Genomic DNA, 18,562 nt, shown 5'->3' on the forward strand with positions numbered 1-18,562 from the left:
CTGTACAAAGACAGTACTGGGGCAGGGTGTTTTTTCCCACATTACATGTAAACTTGGGACCGATGATCATTTGCATATGTTGTTGAGTTGATATGTAAGTCTCTGCTTAGGTTTCTCTATCCTTGTTCAAACATATATTTGTTTCAGCCTAAACAGTTCTTTCCACTGTTGTTATTGAAATACCGTGTTCTTAGGTTTCATCCCTGAGACAGCAAGAAATGCATTGTATAGTTGTGTTCTGGGAAGCTGCTTTACATAAAGAAATTCAAATGAAACCAATGGTCATCAGGTCCCTAGAAAACCCTTTTGACCTCACAGCACACAGGTGGACCCCCAACACCTGGAGATTGGAAGTGGAGTGGAGATGCTCAGCCACAGGGCTTGCTTGTCAGCCCTGCTCAGGGGTGCAGCAGCAGCGATACACCCCTCCTACTGTTCAGTGTTATCCCAAGATCTTGCAGTGTTTCATAGCTCTGCATGTGATCTCTTGCACTTCACCTTGTGTTCACATACACGTGAGTCGGTAAAGTAATAAAAGGCAGGTAGTTACTCACGTTTCCCCTGTCATTGGTGGCATGGTCTGGAACAGAGGCCAAACATCCTGTTCCTCTCTGGCTTGAGCTGGGGCACAGCTGCTGCAGGAGTCTTGCTGTACTATGGAGGCTTGATCTGGACATCAGCTGATACTGTCAGAGCCCCTTTCAGCATGTCCCTGAGATGCCTCTCTACCTTGGAGGGAGTCTTGTTTCTATTTCGCACTCCTTGTGGGCTGCTGCTTTGCCTCTGACCCAGCTTGTATAGATTGGAAGTGGTATTTACGGAAAGCGTGGGACATGCATTGTGTAGTCTCTCCCAGGATCTAGGTTCCAAAATCTCATTAAACTGATCTGGTTAAGGGCTATCAACCCTCTTAGATTAGAGCTATAAAGAGCTTCAGTGGACTCTACTCTTCTGGGTACTCTAATGTCTGCAAATGAACCCTGTCATGCCCCCTCCCTGGAAGTGTACAAGACCACGTTGGATGGGGCTTTCAGCAAGTTGGTGTAGTGGAAGGTGTCCCTGCCCATGGCAAAGTGGTTGGCACGATGATTTTTAAGGTCCCTTCCAACCCAAAGCATTCTATGATTCTAAGAAAAAGCTGCCTGTGTCATGTCTGTCATCATGCCCCCTGCCGTAAACATACTCACTGGTGGTTTTCTTCTTTATTAGACAATATACTCCATGTAAGACACATAGAGACTGATTCTTCAACTGAGAGGAAGCAACTCACTTAAGTCAGTAGAGTTACATGCAAATAAAATCAGTAAGGAGTTCCGCATATGGCCTTCAAGGCTCACCTTAGATTCCTGGGTATGGTTAGCATCCCGCTGCATGGAGCAAACTGGTGCTCTGCTGTGAATTCCTCATATGCATCAGTTGATTATGAGGAACTGTGGTGCTATATTATCTGTTCAAGCACATGAGGGCTGTGGTGCTCACACCTTCTCTTCAAGCTCCAACACATAGTGTATAACAATATATTTGCACCAAATCTGGTGCTTGCTGGCCATTTTGAAGCTGTGTGTGTTTATACAGGGAAGTGCAGACCACTATCTGTTGTTCTCGCCCACCGTCTAGGCCAGGGGGATGCAAAGCAGCATCCCACTGGCTCCTGTCCTAGAGGTGTGTAGTTTGCAGATGGGAATTTAGCTTGCAAATTGTTTTGTACTAGTCCAAGTAGTTTCTTAGCTCAGCATTTGGGAAAGGAAACATGAAATAAGCTATATTTGTACCATTAGATACTTTTTGCATTTCAGAGGAAGGAGTTGTATTTGGATGCTGGCTCTTGGTTCTGAGACTCATTTATCATTCTGTATACTAGGGTAGTCCGTGTTGGTAAGAATACTAAAATCAGAGACTTCTGTTGCTTCAGAATGGCAATTCTAACTATCATTCCTTTATCCAGCATATATGGGTAAGCATATGAAACAGCAGATACAAATTACTCTTTAAAGGCGGTTGAGTTGGCTTTAATCAGGGTTCAGGTATTCACACTGAACCAGATGTTTGCATTTTAATATAGATCAGACATACAGAGCAGATTTTACGTTGTCTCTCTTCTGGAAATGCCTTTGGGGTTTCACAGATACCAACACTTGTCAGGGTTCTGAGTAGAACATTATTGGGGTAAAAATGCAGATAAAGTCTTTGAGCTTGCCAAACAATCCCTTTCATGAACACACATCTCCCAGCCTTTATTCTGTTTTGTGAATGAGGTAATCTTTCACCTCTTAACTTGTTACATTTCTGTGAGCTTGCTTTATCGAGCTGTGTCAATGAACATGTTCCACCACCGGTCTATTTTAAGTGAAGGCATGTCTGTAGCTGTGCTCCTCTACTGCCAGGTGGCCATGAGGCTCCATCACCACAAGTAAGCTGAATGCTTGATGCAAAACCTGCCTCTTTGAACCCAAGAGCACCCAAGAGATGATGTGAATTCCTTTCTTGGGAATCAGAAAGGAACATCTTCCTCACTGAGGAAAGTGAGCATAAGATAAAAGTCTGGATCTAAAAGGTAAGGGAGGATCCTGTCCAGACCATAGCTTTGTGAAATGGTTGTTTCTGAAGAAGAGTTCAGGTGGGGGAAAAAACTCCATCAGGTTGGCTTTACTTTGACTTTCGTCTTTATTTATTCTTTATCTTTTATCATTTCTCTGCAATCTAAGCTGAATTCATCATGTTCAAAAACCATAATTAGCACTCCTAAATTGCATGGAAATGGCAAGTTTTGAGAATTTTTTGAATAGTTTTTTACTTATATTTAATTGTAAGATTTCCTCACTCACTGCCCACATGCTTCGAAATCACGACTTTATTAGTATTGAAGACTGTTGCTCTGCAGATGTTCCATTTAATATAGATATTCAGTGCACAATTCCTTGTATGTCAAGCTAGGGTAAGGTTAAAATTGTGCCCTCAAAGCTGAGTCTGCTCTGCCCTCTTGTGTCTTTGGAATGTGCTTGCCAAATGGTCCCCAAATACAGCTGTTTTATCGTGAGAATTGGAATTTTCCCCCCCACAGACTTAAAAGTAAAATGCAAACACATGGGTATTCAGTTATGGGTTGATTTTTCAGTAATGAGTACAGATTGACATACGTTTGATCTAAATCTGTTCTGCCAGTATTCCTCATGCACCCATGTCTGAGGGGAAGGGAAAACAACTCTAGAGTATTTTTAATACAGCACACAAGTGCTAGAATAAACCTGATTGAACACTCTATAAAGTTGTGGGGTTTATGAAGCTACAACTGAAAAATTAACTGCTAAAGGAAGGAGTGAGGAAGGGGTACTTCCAGATGATAGAGACTGGGCTGCTGTGAAGTTGTGGACTGGCTTAGCTTGGCTGAATCTTTGACATACCAACTTTCGACCTTAGCACAAGCAACAGTCTAAAGCTGTAAGTTTACAGTGATTAAAGGGATTCTGAAGGGCAAAAAAACCCCAGTCATGCAGTGATTTAAATTAGGATACCTTCAAGATAAGGTTCAGCTGCATGCTGAAATAAAGAACCTGCCAACTTCTGTGTGTGGTTAGTTGTTTTTTTGGTTGAAAATGAACTTAGGAGGCAGGGGTGAGCTGGAAGTTCAGATTTCCTCCCCTTATTGTATTAGGAGAAAAAAGACGTTGCCCTCGTTGTGCATCCTCTCTATCCCCCTAGGAGCAGAGTGGAACAGTGCAAGCTGGTGGAAGCTACAGTGAAGCACATTTTACTGAAAATGTATTTATTTTTAAAGGGGCTTAAGCATTATCAAATCACAGAGCCAACTATTCTATTAAAAACTGGCTTTTCTCAACAAAGTAGGAAGTTTTGAGTTTGGTACAGTCTGCTGTAAATCTTTCAGATAGCTTAAGGCTTAACATTTGGTCCATGAGCGTTGGGTGATGACTGACCTGAGCCAGTCCTGATTTTGACGTGGATGTTTTTCTCCTTATCTTAATGGGTCTTTACAGAAGAGACCAGCGCTTTTCAGGAGCAGCTTTGTTGTTTCTCTGCATAGAGCACTGTGCGATATGGAGGTTGTGCACGCTGTTTCTTCAGAAATAATCCTGCCAGCCTTTCCAGCCACAGAGAGCAACTCAGGCACAAGCTGTGTGCCATTTGTATTTGCTAAGCAGAATTAGGGGATCACACATTCATATTCTTTGGGACAAGTCTGTTGCATACCCAAGCGACTCCAGGCCTCCTCTTGTGCTCCTTTGACAAACTGCATCCTCCCTCCGCCTGTTTTAGAAATTCACTGTGCCAATTTCTACCTTTCCCTTCTCCTCAGCATTCCCCTCATCTGGTGCTTCTGTTACCTTCTGTGTGTACACAGAGAAGATGCTGCTGCTAATGAGACAGTACTGAGCCTGATCAGAAGATAGGATATTCTTGAGTAAACACACCTTTTGTTTTATGTTTTTCCAGTCCTTTTGGTTTATGTTTTTCCAGTAACACACTTGGGGTTTTGGTTGCTGATGCTCAGACTGAAGCTTCAAACAGGTAGTTTGTTCAGCTCTTGCAATGGCCCCAGTAGCATCAAAGTCTTTTTCCTGAAACCCTCCTTAAACCAGCTCCATAAAGCTCCCCCTCGCCAAGGAAAGGCAAAGACTTCTCTCCACTTTGCAGATGGGAATGTAGAGATAGGACGTGTTTGGTGATTTACTCATTGTCTCGTGGCAACAGGTGCTGTGAATAAATACTCGTTCTTCAGCCTGTCTGCTCTGCTTCCTAATCCCTAGATTGGGTAGTGAAGAATGGTGAATTATTAGGTAGGGAGACGTCTTGAGAGTGTAAATCTGAAGTTTAATGGGCAATGGCCTCCTCAGGGTGGTTTTTCCTAGCCACAGGTTTTGAGCTGTCTTCACAGAAAATCTCTGACCATGAACTCTGTTTTTCAACTGCATTTCTGAATACAAAGAAATGCAGTTTGTTGATCTATGAATGCAGAGCACTGGGACTGCAATTTATTATTTGTTGTCTTATTTCTCCAAAATTGTAAGGACCAAAGAAATCTGAATAAAAAACTATTTTATGGTTCATCTGTTCTTACGGTTTATTTTTTTCCCCGTAGTGATCCACAGCTGCCCTCTGTGTCAGCACCTCTTACAGTGCAAGGACCACTGAAAACCCTCCAGGGACTCTCTTGTACAGCCCTGTCACAGTGGTTTCCATTTACTATCGCATAAGATTTGGTTCAACTGGGAACAGCCATGTATTACTCTTATTTTTCCTGTATCTGTTCTGCCTGCCTGCTTTGTGGGATTGTGTGCTTAGTGTTGGGTTTCTTGTGCCTTTTTCCTTTTGGGGGTTTGGGTATCCTATAACCGTTTGGCAGTCTGTCTGCAGGCCACCAGTGGTGCACAGGCCCTGGGTAGAGGAGCACTGCTCAACGTCTCTTACTAAAGCAAGTCCCAAGCATAGAGATTTCTGCCAATTCTCACTGCCAGAAAACTTTTTTCCCCAGCCAGTATTTAGTCTGCATCTCCCCCATCTTCACATCCCATTGCTCCTGTCACTACTGTTGAACTTCATCTGGAATAATCCCCTCCTTGGCACCAGCTCCCTGGTTTGAGTACTCTTTCACCTCTCTCTTTTTGGTTAGCTGTGTTATTCATCCTGTAAACTGGCCTTCATCAGTCATGTTTTCTGCCTTCACAATAACGCTGTTGCTTTGTGGGAATGAGCAGTGCTCTGACAAAGCTCACCCCAAACATGCCAGAGCTGACTGCCTCAACACTGCGCGGAGGGAGGCAATTTTGTCAAGCATACAGGCTGCCCAAGTGGTCGAGTCCCCATCCCTGGAGGTATTGAAAAGATGGGTAGACATGGTGCTTAGAGACATGGTTTAGTGGTGGGATGGCAGGGTTAGGTTAGTGGTTGGACTTGATGATCGTAAAGGTCTTTTCCAACCTAAATGATTCTATGATTCTACGATTGCTGCCTGTCACCTGAGACCTCTTAGCACCAGCTTCCCTGCTGCCTTCAGAGGCCCCACTGCAAACACTCCCCCTGCGTTTGCAATGAACGTGATCCCAGCCGTGATCTCCGTTCAGAGGTGATGGAAGGGTAAAGTGTAGGGAGCAGTGGAAGAGCCAAAATGACAGTTGAAAAAAAGACCAGCATAGAGAAGAAATGGGGATGGGGGTGAGAAAAAAATGCAGAAAGTGAAACAGAGGAAAGAGGGAGCTCCCTATGAGATCAGATAATCTTGAAGAAAAGGGAGAATAATTTAAGGAAAATACAGAAAGCAGACACCACAAAGCTTGTGCCAAGGCATACAATAAAAATAAGGACAAAGACGGGGGAGGAACACAGAGACAGCATTTTGACTTTTACATTTAATTATGGTGTGTTGTTTCTAACAACAAAAATGCTACAGATACTTTTGGTATTTGTCTGAAGTGAGAGCTGAACCCTCTCCTGATCTGAAGAGTCTTTCCTTGCTGGCTGCTGTTAAGTTGGCAGTTCTGGACCTGACATGGTCCACCTGGAGTCCTGGCCGTATTTCAAAGGCAGGTCTCTGAAAGACTACCAGGCACTTGGAAAAAAGAAAGAAATACCACTCTTCGTGTGCCCTATGAAAAGGTCCACCCTTTTATATCACAGCAGTCCTTTGACTTCTGGAAAGATTTTTCCTGCTGATATCTTCTGTTCAGTAAAGCCTGCATGAAGATAGGGTTAATAAATGTACCCAAAGGGAGGGAGGAAGCACCTGAGTTTTAGTTTCAGATTCAAAGTGGAAAGCATAGAAATTGCATTTGTAATCATCTTGTGGGAACTAAGGGCACTTGTACATAGCTAAGGATGGTAGATGAGGCAGAGTCTTTTCCAAACTTGCTGTTTTCGAAGTCTCTTCTAATCAGTGGCATCCCAACACACAGCTCAGAGCTGAGTACTGATAGTAGAAGAGCGACAGCGTCGGCTCCTTGCGCAGGTTCTGGATTGTATCAGCTCTGTGTCCTGACCCACATACAGAGTCACTTCTGCTAGCGGTACGCAGCTAATGCAGCTCTGTGGGAGGCATGCCATAGCTGTGGCCTCATAGTTCAATAGTTCTCTGACTGCTTTTATAGAAGTGCTTCATCCTCACTAGGGCTCTCTGATGCAAATGAGAATATTGCTTGGTTTCAGACTGGAGGGTTAGGCTGTAGTGCCAGACTCATGTTGCCCGTTCTCACCTCTAGACTGTTAATGTTTATTTGTTTGTATATTTATTGTTGTCCTTTTTGGCAATGGTTTCCCATGGTGAGCAGTCACTACTGGTTTGTGAAGAAGCAGTGACAGTGGCTGAGGGTCCAGCGCCTGACCACAGCTCACTAAGATCCTGCTAAAGCAGCATACCTCGGCAGGAGAGGGGAGGGTTTGATGTACCACTGGGTGTTTGTTTGCTCTTCATGGATTGTATGGTGTAGTTCCATGCTGATGTAAAACAGTATTCAGATTAACCCTCAGACACTGAATTAGGTCTGTCCTGGACCTCAGTGCAGAGAAGGTGTGCTGAGACTGCTATCCCACTGATAGCAGGAGCTTGGTGATGAGAGAAAGCTTCAGCTTGTGTTTGCCACCCTGGGAAGGAAGAGAGGATCATCACTGGCAGCTGGAGGACTTCTTTTTAAACCTACACCTACCTTCAGAATTGCAGTGTGTGCAATTAAACTGAGAGCAGCAGCTTTCTAGCTGTAGGCCATACTGAAATCTTGTGTTGAGAGAGTGTTTGTCCTCAGGTCTGTCTGTGAATTAATGTCTGTTTTAGAGGTTTCAGTGAGCTAGAATTGCCTTCTTGGTGGAGAAAATGCCAGTGCTGTCCAAAGTCAGCAGGAGCACTTTGAGATGCTAAGAGTCTTCTCTGCTACATTTTGTTGATCCAGGTGGTCTTTTCTAAGTACAAAGTCAAAGAAATTACTGTTTGCCCCTTCCTGCATGTCCCCATGCCACGGAGGGAAGCGAAATGGAACCATACGTCCCTCTGTGTCTGCACTCTGAAGGCAAAGTTATTTGTGAGCCTTATGTGTGGGAGAGCTGCCAAGCCAAAGTTCTTCCCAAGTATCTGTAAACTAAATCTGATTCCTTAAATTCATCCAACTGAGGAACTTTCACTCTGGCAAAGGCTTGTAAATATTACAGTACCTGTCACTTTTGGATGCCGCTTTCTGTTTTCATAGCAGGGAACTGAAAGCTTTGAAGTCTGGGATGTTTTGTTTAGCTTTGTAGAGGTTGACCTCAAAACATCAGTCTTTCTGCTCCTTTTAGGATGTATGAAAATAGCCTTTTTGCAAAAAACTTCTTGTAGCAACAGTATTGCTAATGGCCAGAGTTCTCAGATATCAGAGTGTTGAAGCATGTATTGAGATACGTATACCAAACTATAGTGTGTTTTGTCGCTCTGTTATTTTCAATGATTCAATTTTCTCTTCTGTGTGAGGGAACATGCATAAACGTATACTTACAATTAAATGAAAAGCATTAATCTAAAGAATGCTTATGAAGTGGTTTCTGGATGCACGGTACTCTCAAGAGTATCTAGTTGGTTTTGCTGGGGTTTTAGTTTACATGTGCTTTTCAGTTTCTGCACTGTCTGCACAGCATAGCCTCCACCTGTTTGGATTCTCTGCTCGCTGGGATAGACGTGGATGGTAATAACAGTCACATTTTGCTTATTTTCCAAGACAAGTTGCTGGTTGATATAAACCTGTGACTTGAGTTTGCCAGATATGGTTGCTCCCATCATTTGTGCTGGTCTCCAGTTGCCTGTTGGAGAAAGTTGTCATGCTGTTTCTCTTGAAATAACTCTTAGAAGTGAGTTTTGGCAGACCTGTTCTGAATTGCAGTTCAGTACTGTGCAGCTAACTCGACTTGTAACTCATTTGTGACTCCAGAGTTAACCTGGCCATACCTAAAACTCCATGGAGGCACTACTTTTAAGACTGTGCTTGCTGAGGAGTTAAGTTGGATTGTTGCTCTTACTTGGGTGATGTTCTTGCTTTGACTTTGTCAATATGCACACAGCTTCTGTCTGAAAGTCATTGGGCCCACTGACTGTCCCAGAGCTGTGGCTGAAACCAGGGTTCTCTTTGCACTTGAAATTGCAACCCAGCCCTCTTGAGTGGTGGAGACTCATACTTGAAGAGTCCTACAGTGCTTTTCCCCTTTCCTGCTGCGTTTCTAGAGGAATCAAAGTTCTCCTGCAGTGAACAAGATGTGAACCCTAGAGCAGTTCAACCTACTGAGTCACTAAGAGGGCTGGGTTTTGACTCCAGCCTTGCCACAACCCCATATGAAAAAGCAGAAACACCCTGGAGCAGACCTGCTCTGTTAAATTTTATCATCATTTCCTGTGTTTTTTATCTTTAACCAAAGTCCACTGAGCAGTCTTGCCAAGGTGTCTCAGTATCTTAGCAGTGCTCTGACTGGCTTTGCCGGGCCAAATGAGCAGTGCTTTCATGGCAGAGGGGGCCCAGTGGACAGTGGGATGTATTACATGGCTGGCATCTTGGCTGAAGTAAACCCACGCTGGAATCTGCCACCTGAGGGGCCCTCCAGTAATGATGGCTTTGTGAGTCTGCCTGCTCCAGCCACACTTGCCAACCATTCAGATTTTTGTAAAATGCTTTAGAAAATTATGCCCAAAGGCATAATGTTAGGAGCTAAGATCCCAATTGCTTTTCACCCTACTGGCTAGGTCTTGTGCGGCTACTTATTCCTAAACAGGTGATCATTTTTGCTGCCTAACTATGAAAATACAGGCTTTATGTTTCCATTTAGTTTATCTGAAGATTGGGCCTTTCATCTTCTGAAATGTTTCCAGAAACCCAAATTCAGGCCTGGTTGATAATCTTTCCAGTGCTGTAATATCAACTGTTAAAATAAAGCTGGCTATCAAGAAGCAGTTAGGATGGAGACAGCTGGTGATGGTGCAGCTGAGAAGCTAAACCCCTCATCTCCATTTGAGTCTTTTTTTTGTCTTGCAGATGAGAGGATCTGTTCACCACCCTTTATGGAGCTGACAAGTGCCTGTGGAGAAGATACCTTGCAGCTTATAGAGAAGAATGGACTGGCATTCCCATTCAGTATGTACATGGGCTTTTCCTTGGTGCTTCTAGTAGGTTCTGAATATTGCACATGCACCCCCCATGACGTAGCCAACACTGTAGGAGTGTGGGTTTCATTGGCAGAGTGTCAGGGATGTTAAAACCTTTCTAAAACAAATGTTCTGAAGCAGTCTGCTTGGAATGTGGAACAAAACCCCTCCCTATTAGCTTTTACTTTGTCTTTTATTGATGTTCCTTACTTTAAACACCTCACTACAGTAAACATGCGTTCCTGAGAAATGCTAGTAGATCTAACAAAGTTAGCCTCTTGCCCTGAACTTGCACAGGAAGTTTCTCCAGATGCATTTATTTTTCTTGAGAAAATCACTGCCGTGCTGACTGCCCTCTTTTTTCACCCACCCCTCCCTTTCCCTGGTCCAGGCTACAAATATAATCCTAAAGGGTATAAGAAAGAATGTAAAAATTTCTGTAGATAGCAGGCTTGAAGGGCCCACAGCCTCAAACAGCTGCTATGAACTGTTGGTGCTTTGTAGCAAGTTTCACTGGGGGGCTTGTGCAAATTTTGTTCCTTTATTTGATTCCTTGCAGTACAAAGTGAGCAGAGTTGGTTAGTTGGTGTTTGTTCTCTTGGTGCTTGCCTCCTTTGTGAGGTTCAGGGGTAAAGTCATGTGGAAAATGCATGTTTTGCCCTCCCTGCCATAGCTCTCCCAAATGAGGCAGATCTGAAGCTAGATTGTGAAGCAGTGATTTAAAGCCCACTGGAGGGCTTTGACCCCCCTTCCTCACCCATGCACATTGTCTTCTCCATACAGCCTCAGTAGCCAGCGATATAGCCCGTATATTCAGAAGGCCTGAATCAACCCCTCTAAGTGATGATGAAATTAAAAAATAACACTGAAAATCAATATAACATTGTATTGTGGGAGTGCTTTTTCTGTCTCTGATATCTCTTTTTTTTTTTTTTTTAAAATGCTCCTGCTCTCCTGAGCATGTGTCTGTGAGACATCATATTTACCAACTTATTTTGGACTCTAGTGCAGGTCATCTGCCTTTCATAGCTGCCTGTCCTCTGCCTGGCAATTTGACTCTTCCAACAACCCCCAAAGAAGTCTTGTCCTATCCATCCCCTTGCTACTTGCAAGTTTTCATCTCCCCTGCTTAACATATAAATAACATCAGCTCTAGTCATTGTGTGGGTCCCAGGGTCTTCAGCTCTTCTCTGGTTTCATAATAGCAGGAGCATGTTGTTTCTTTCCTCTTACTGGTTTTAGGATGGAGGTGAGAACAAAGGTATACAGAGCAGATAAGGAATATGAAGGAGAAAGAATTGCTGTGCTCTTTCTACCTTTTTTGTCCCCCTCTACGGTTGCCTGCGAAAAATATATTGTATCTTTGTTTGGTTTAGCCCATTTGATTTCCTGCTATTCCCCAGAAACAGGGAAGTAGGAAAAGAAGTTGGTTTCCGCTGTGTCCCAACTCCCTTGTTTTCAGAACACTGGTGCTTTGTGCTACCTGTAAAGTAGCTCCAGTCTCGGGCAAAATCACGTAATTGTGAAGATGCCCTCTGAGTAGGCAGGGTGGCAATACTGGTACTGGTACTAACTTCTTAGCTGATGCTTTGCACCTCTGACCAGTCCTAATAACGACCTCTGCTTACACCTTAGTTACAGGGAGTTGTTGAGAGAGTAGAGCAGGGAGCAAGCCAAGCTTTCTGATTGAGGACACTGTTCAAGCAGAGACTGACTAGCATCTGGTACAGTCAATGCCTTGGTCTGGTGAACTCCAGTGTTTGCACATGTGGGTGGGAACGGATTTATAAGGGGTTTGTGTGTACTGTTTCAGTAGTGCATTGTTTTTTCTTTTTTTTTTTACTTACCCAGTTTGTAAAACCAGAGTGGCGCACGGAACCAACTCTCACGAGGTGAGTTAAAAACTTTTGCAGTATTATCCCCTGCTTCCAATGGTTTGGCTGGTGCTTTCTGATCCTGCAGTAGGCAGAATGAGGGCTATGCCCAGATGACTTCCCTTCCCCTGCCTCTCCTTTGTGTTTAATTACACCATTATTTTTTTTCAGATTTATCTGAAATGAAGTTAAATATGACTTTAACCTCTCGACGTGGAAGTTTTCTAGCAGTTCCTAGCTTCTATCATCTAGTTGCTTCTAGCAGTTTGCAGTTTCCAGTCAGGTCTGTCTGCAAGGAATCTCCTTCAGCCTCTCCTTTGGTGGGAAACACACTAAGTGATGTTTCCACCCCACCATGTTTCTCTTCCAACATGTATGGGGTACAGGTGAGAAACGGTTTTGTCCTGCAAATGAAGCAGAAATATGAGTGAAGGTCAGCTGGTTCCTGTCCTTGAGGGGAAGGGAATAGCAAATAGAGATGTTTCTAGGCATGTTCAGTTGTAATAACACGGCTGGAGCTGTGGGAAGAACAGGGCTGGTAGAACTATCTGCTTTCCCTCATTCCCGTAAAGCACTTGCAGTTAAAATGGTTGTGTATTCCTGGAAGAAGTGCGTTCCCTATCAGCCTAGCTTCCTCTAAATTTAGGCAAGTTGAATTCCTGTTTTAATTCTTTTCCATTTGTGCTTCCTGCCTTCCTGCTTACCACAGCTCAGTTTTGAGAATCCAGGCCTCACTGCTGGCTCTCATAACGCTTGGCTTCCTTTGTTAACCGCGTGGTCGTTGGTCCAGGTTTCCCAGCTGCTCCTGAAACATGCAGTATGTTGCTGCAGCGTCTCTGAGAGCTGAAGGCCCTGAAGTAAAACAAAAATCTAGATGAGCAGCTGAAATCTTGAACGACCAGAACTTCCTTTTAAAAATGCAGCTAGATTTTTCATGCAGGCCTTAGCTTGGATCATTTTACAAGCATGACAGGCAGTCCTGTTAGTTTGCTGGAGCAACCGCTATAAATTTTTGCTGTCATTCCCAAGAATACTTGGGGACTGGATTGTGAATTAATTTAGTACTCCAGCTTCCCTGTTGATTTTTCTGTAGAAGGTTCCTCTGCAATTACAGCCTGAAATGCATGAACCTTTCAGTGCTTGTCCAGCCAGGCTTGGACTTCATTTTCCCGGTGAATCTTTCTTTGCTGCTCTTTCATACAGTGCAGACATACCTTAGCCTTCTGCCAGAATTCCATTTTCTGAGCAAAAATTACACTAAAATACAGTTGTAGGCTGCAGTTTATCACAGGAACTTATCACTAGAGCCTAGGAGGACCCCTGGAAAAAAGCCTGAAGTCTTGCATGGTACTTTACACAGTTAGGAGTAGTAGTCACTTTTGGAGTTGCTGTGTGCTCAGGAGTGATCCAAAAGTGTATTTATGATCAGAGAGAAACTGTCTTGGAATTGCTTCTTTTATGGTCAATAATGGCAAGGGAAGCATGGGATAAATACTCTGCTTACAGTATAGTCTGTCTAAAAGCATACGTCTAGAAGCAAGAAATTGTTGCATGTTTTATTAATGACTCCTTCTTTGGCTTTTGGTAAATTGCTTCATTTTCTGTAGAGATATTCCCACCACAGAGTTGACACTGGTACTAGAATCCAGCCTAGCCAGAAACCTGCTTTTCTTCAGAAGATGACTATTCAGAAAGTTCAAGTACTGGCTGACAGGGATAGCTGAAGGTATAGGTTTCAATTTGGATTTGGTGCCAGCCAAGGCTGTCAGACTCTGCATTTTGCTGTGATAACATGAGCTAGTTAAGCCAAGGTGCTGTTCAGTCTTCTTGTGGTGACCCACAGTTCCACATGGCCTCTGCACTAGAAGTTGCGTTGGCCAGCTCAGCACTTAAACCCCACTTTGCCAGCATCATTTGTTAGACTTGACCAGAGATGATGCCTGAAGGTTGTCCTTCCCAGCTCCCAATAGGTCAGAAGATAACGGACCCTTGGTAAAGCTGCCTTGAGACACCACTGAGACCTGTAACCTGATGAAATGTGTCCAGCATGACTTTTTCTAAATTTTGAGCAGACAGGAATGAAAAGGCAGAGAATCACTGTGGTTTTTGAGACTGAGTTCCTTAAGGATGTTGTCAGTAAAAATTCTTTGTGCCAAATGTTTTGTTTTGCCTTCAGAAGAGCTCTGCATTTATAATGAGGAAATGCTATTTGGAAATTATCATATAAAGTAATGTTCCTATGTTACTGCCAGACACAGCAGATCTGTGCTAGATGACAAAGAGCTTGTGCACCCTGCAAGTGAATTCTTGGAGCTGTATTCATGCATGCTAAAAGCCATGAGACATCGCAGTGAACCAGGGTAATGCAGCACCATGGGAGTTATATGGGTTGCGTGCTAGTCCATGGGGCTGTCAGCACAGAGCTTTGCAGAAGAGAGGTTTACCACGGTTTCCAGTAGCTTGGGTCAGTTCTCTGCCTCTCTGCGTTTCCAGATGGAAAAAATAGGATGATAAGTACCTGCTCATCTTACAAAAGAGTGGTTTGCGGGGATTAATTAACTAATATTTGCAGAGAGCACTTGAAGGATAGGAACAACATAGTTTTTGCCAGTGTGATGTTGTAGATATTATAAAGCCAACAGTCTACACAGAGGAGGAAGAGAGCAGTGTTTCTTGCCACCAGTGAGAGACAGATATGATGTTGTGGTTGCTGTGAATCATCTTGATGGACAATTCTGCTGGTTAGAGTAGGTTTCTTGCACAGGTTACTACCACTCACAAATTCAGTCTGTGCTGTCAGATAGAAAGCATCTGGTATCATAGAGAGAGTAAGAACATCAGCTGCAAGTAGGTATTGAATGCACACATTGACTTGAATTCAGAAAATGTTAATCTACTGAGTCATTGTGCATGAGTGCAGACAATTATGTGATCTGATGTGGTCTACCAGTTAAGGAGGAATAAGGACAAAACTGTGCTCAGACTTTTACCTATGAATATGTAATCGCCACATCATTTACCACAGTTATGTTTTTGAACAACAAAACCTGTTACATTTACTGCTTTTATTACAGGAACAAACTAAGACATTAGCAAGAATTCAGTCTGAAAATACAGTGTACATCAAATGAGCAGCTGGTCATATATAATATAAGAGAGAGAGCACAAAGTGGTAAAGTTCCTTTGTAAAATCCTTCCAGTGACCCTGGCTCTTCACTAAGATACAGCTAATCTCAGAAAGGACAAAAACTGACGGGAAGCGCATGGAAAGAGAGAGCAAGCAGTATAACTCATCTGCACCATGCTGAGGCAGGAAGCTCCAATTTTATTCTGTATATCACTGTGGAGTCACTGTGGGACCCACAGGAATTCTCTTAGCCTCTCTGGACTGTCTTACATCCCAAGTGAAACACTAGGCCGAAGGAGGCCAGTGAGAAGATATAAACAAGCATAAGAAAAAACTCATTTCAGGGCTTAGGAACTTTTCTGGCAAGTGTTGTGCATCCTGCGCTGACTGATGTAGGCGGCAGGCTCAAGGCATGGGTGCTTAGCTGTTGTCTTCAAGGGTCTTCAGAAGGGGAGGGTGCTCTAACCAAAGCATCCCTACCTGTGGGAAGGAGTTTTCCCTAGAGAGGAGGAAGATAAGCTGTGTGACTGGTTGTCTGGCTTTGAACAGTCCTTACTCATGTTGACCTGACTATCAATATGTCCTTCTGCTGCCATGGATAACAAGGCCCAGCATCACTGGAGTAATTAAAAGAGGTCAATATTCAGATAACTAGAGCATAGCTTTTTCAGGGCTTTGAGGATGGAGAGCAAACCTAAGTTTATCCTCACTGCTGTGAAGGGGCACACTGGTATAAAGTAATTTCATCAGCCTGTGTCAGAATGGTGCTTGCTGCCAGTTCTGCATAAGAGCCATGGCAGCATCCATACTCCAGCAACAAACCTGCAAAATGGGGCAGGTTAGGATAATTATATATGCATGTAAACATGGTAATGAAGGGTTTGATAGAAAGAGAAGCGTAACGTGCTGGAGATATGCTGGCTTGTCAAAGTACTTCTATGCACCTACCAGCATCACTTCCATGCTCTTTGAGGCAGCTGTTGCTCATTATTCAGGCCCTATAAATACCTTCCTTTTTGACATATTTATTTTAGTCCCTTCAAGAGGACTGTCCATTTGGAGTAATGGGGTGAAACCAAGCCAAGAAAATCATTAGGCTGGCATTTGCTACAAGAGTCAGAAGAAGCTCTCTGATGATGTGGATGAAACCCTGGTGCTTAGGCCATTGCAACCAGACTGAACCAAACCGCGGGAAATAAAGCTGTGGGGAAGAACTTACATAGTTAGTAAAAAGAGCTGTTCCTTCTCTTGTTCTCATGATGCATGCTTGTATTCAATACAAGCTTTGTCATTTGTGTTGGCCACATGTTTTACCCTTTTGTTGCACCTGCAGTTGCAGTAGCTTCCTACCTAAAAGCAGCAAATGAAATTGCAAAGAGCTGAGAAGAAAATGTTGATTGAAAATGAAAGCTGTGCACTACCAGTAGTGTTTGGAGAGTTGTGTGTCAGTGAAATGAAACATAATTAAATAGGACTAGCTGCTGAGAAGGTGGTGGTCAATATATATCCACCAGTAGATGTTCCCGCTCACTGCTAGTCAAGTGGTGGTGAAGCATGAAGTTATTGAAAGATTTGTGCACAACTGTGTGTGTGTCTTTCCAGATGGCGATCATCTTCAACCAGGAGGGCCTGAAAGCTGTCCGCCCCCCTTGTGTCATTCAGAGCTTCATTAATCACAACGCCGTGCTGTATAAAGTCTTCGTGGTCGGGGAATCCTACACGGTGGTGAAAAGACCATCTTTAAAGAACTTCTCTGCAGGAATCTCAGGTACGTTGTACAGATCTAAAAGGAAATGTCAGTTCTCGGAGCGTTGGCAGCAAACAGGCTCAAAAGAAAAATATCTTTGAAAAGGCTGCTGAAGTGAAAGCAGTTGGTTCTTACATACCATGTTTCCTCTTCTGTATTATTTCAATAGGAAGGGAGATAACACATCTGCTCTGAAATACATACGAATGACATTCGTATAGTAAATATTTATGCAATGGTAACCTGAGTCTTACCTGTTAGAAACAGTATTTTATGTCATATGGAAAGGGGGAGAAGGAGAGAAATTCTCTAATTTCACAGCAAGTTTATGTGTCATTTGTTCCGGAGTTTGTTTATAAATGTGCTTTGGAGAGAATTTCCTGGATTCCATCATTTCAGAACTTCCTCTCCCTATTTTTACCTTGATTATGTATGTGTGTTTAAATTAAAGATCGCTTATGCTCTCCCCTAAATGACCCTCTCTGTTCGTGTGAGGCATGGTGTTGTATACCTTGGTGGGAAGTGTGCTTTGGTTTGTAGATACCAGCTGTGTGTTGGGGGGAAGGAGGAATGGATTTGTCAGTGAGGACAGTGATCCTGCTGTATGTCACTAGACAGCAGCACTTCTAGGGTTTTTATTAAAGATTACTAAAATTTCTTCAATGGAAAAAAAAGCTGTTTTCGCAAGAACTGCATTCTGTGGCTTTCATAAGCAAGAAGGAATTAGCAGGGAATGGGTGGGAGCGTGATCGGCCTGCAGCTAGACAAATCCAGGAGGTGGGGAAGGGAGGGGAGAAGGTATTGAACTGAAAGAGATGAATGAACAACTGCCAATTTCTTGTCACTTTTTGTAGTGGTTTCTGCTGATTGTAGTGTGTGCATGTGTGCTCACCATTGCGTTCTGCACACAAATACGTATTTTGTTAGTATATGTATACTAGGATGCTGGTAAAAGCCCTTGTCTGTAGGTATGTATCCCTGCGTTTACATTTAGGTCTGCTCTATGTCCTGATCAAATTAAGTAGGCCAGAATCTGTGTTCATATAAACTATTAGGACAGTTGGTCTGTACTTTTGCTGGAGGAGAACATTTTAAGGCATCTTTCTAAAAATGCCTGAGCTAATGTCTTATACATTAGTGTAAGACTTGAAAGTTGTCTGGAAGCCCACATAATAAGTTTTGTGGGCAGATTAGGGTAAGTGTCTGTCTTTCTCTGGCTTTCTTACCCTCATCAGGGGAGTTTAAGGGGGCCATGCTGCAGGCACCTGGCTAGGCAGATCCGACGACTAAGCAGATCCAGCGGCTATGAGGCACTCCAGGAGCCGACTGTCTGAAAGTACAGGGCCTTTCTAAATGGGAGGAAAGGCACAAAGAATATATGGTGGTGTCAGAATGCAGAGTGGATTTAGGTTTGCTTTTCACCGCTTCCCCATCTTTATTGTATGTGGCCCTATGGCTGCTCTTAAATGTCCATTCAGAGAGACCAGCGTAGCAGAAGTGCTCTATTGCTGGAGCCACCTACCTGCTGAGACTTTGGTCTGGGTGTTCCCATGCAGGTTGTCTGTATAATGCCATCAGTCTGCCGTGGTGGGAATCCCAAGGGGAGACTTGCTGTGGTGGATTTCTCCCTGCCAGTAAAACCTCCAGCACAGAGGGAGCGGGCTGGAGGTGCTGGTACAGTTCTCCCGGTGGTTTCCACTGTGGTAGTTAGT

General features: G+C 43.5%; 1 protein-coding gene across 2 annotated transcripts in view; it reads left to right on the plus strand.

Annotated features, from left to right (window-relative positions):
- ITPK1 (inositol-tetrakisphosphate 1-kinase) overlaps positions 1-18,562 on the plus strand; it is a 122,759-nt gene that overhangs the window by 95,970 nt on the left and 8,227 nt on the right. For both annotated transcript variants that reach the window (XM_035888706.1, XM_035888707.1), the window contains exons 5-7: positions 9,993-10,091; positions 11,954-11,994; positions 16,706-16,871. In XM_035888706.1, the coding sequence (XP_035744599.1) occupies positions 9,993-10,091; positions 11,954-11,994; positions 16,706-16,871 (306 nt within the window). The remainder of the gene's footprint in view (positions 1-9,992; positions 10,092-11,953; positions 11,995-16,705; positions 16,872-18,562) is intronic.

This window comes from Egretta garzetta, unplaced genomic scaffold (assembly GCF_000687185.1).
Source record: "Egretta garzetta isolate BGI_Z169 unplaced genomic scaffold, ASM68718v1 scaffold361, whole genome shotgun sequence".
NCBI lineage: Eukaryota > Metazoa > Chordata > Aves > Pelecaniformes > Ardeidae > Egretta > Egretta garzetta.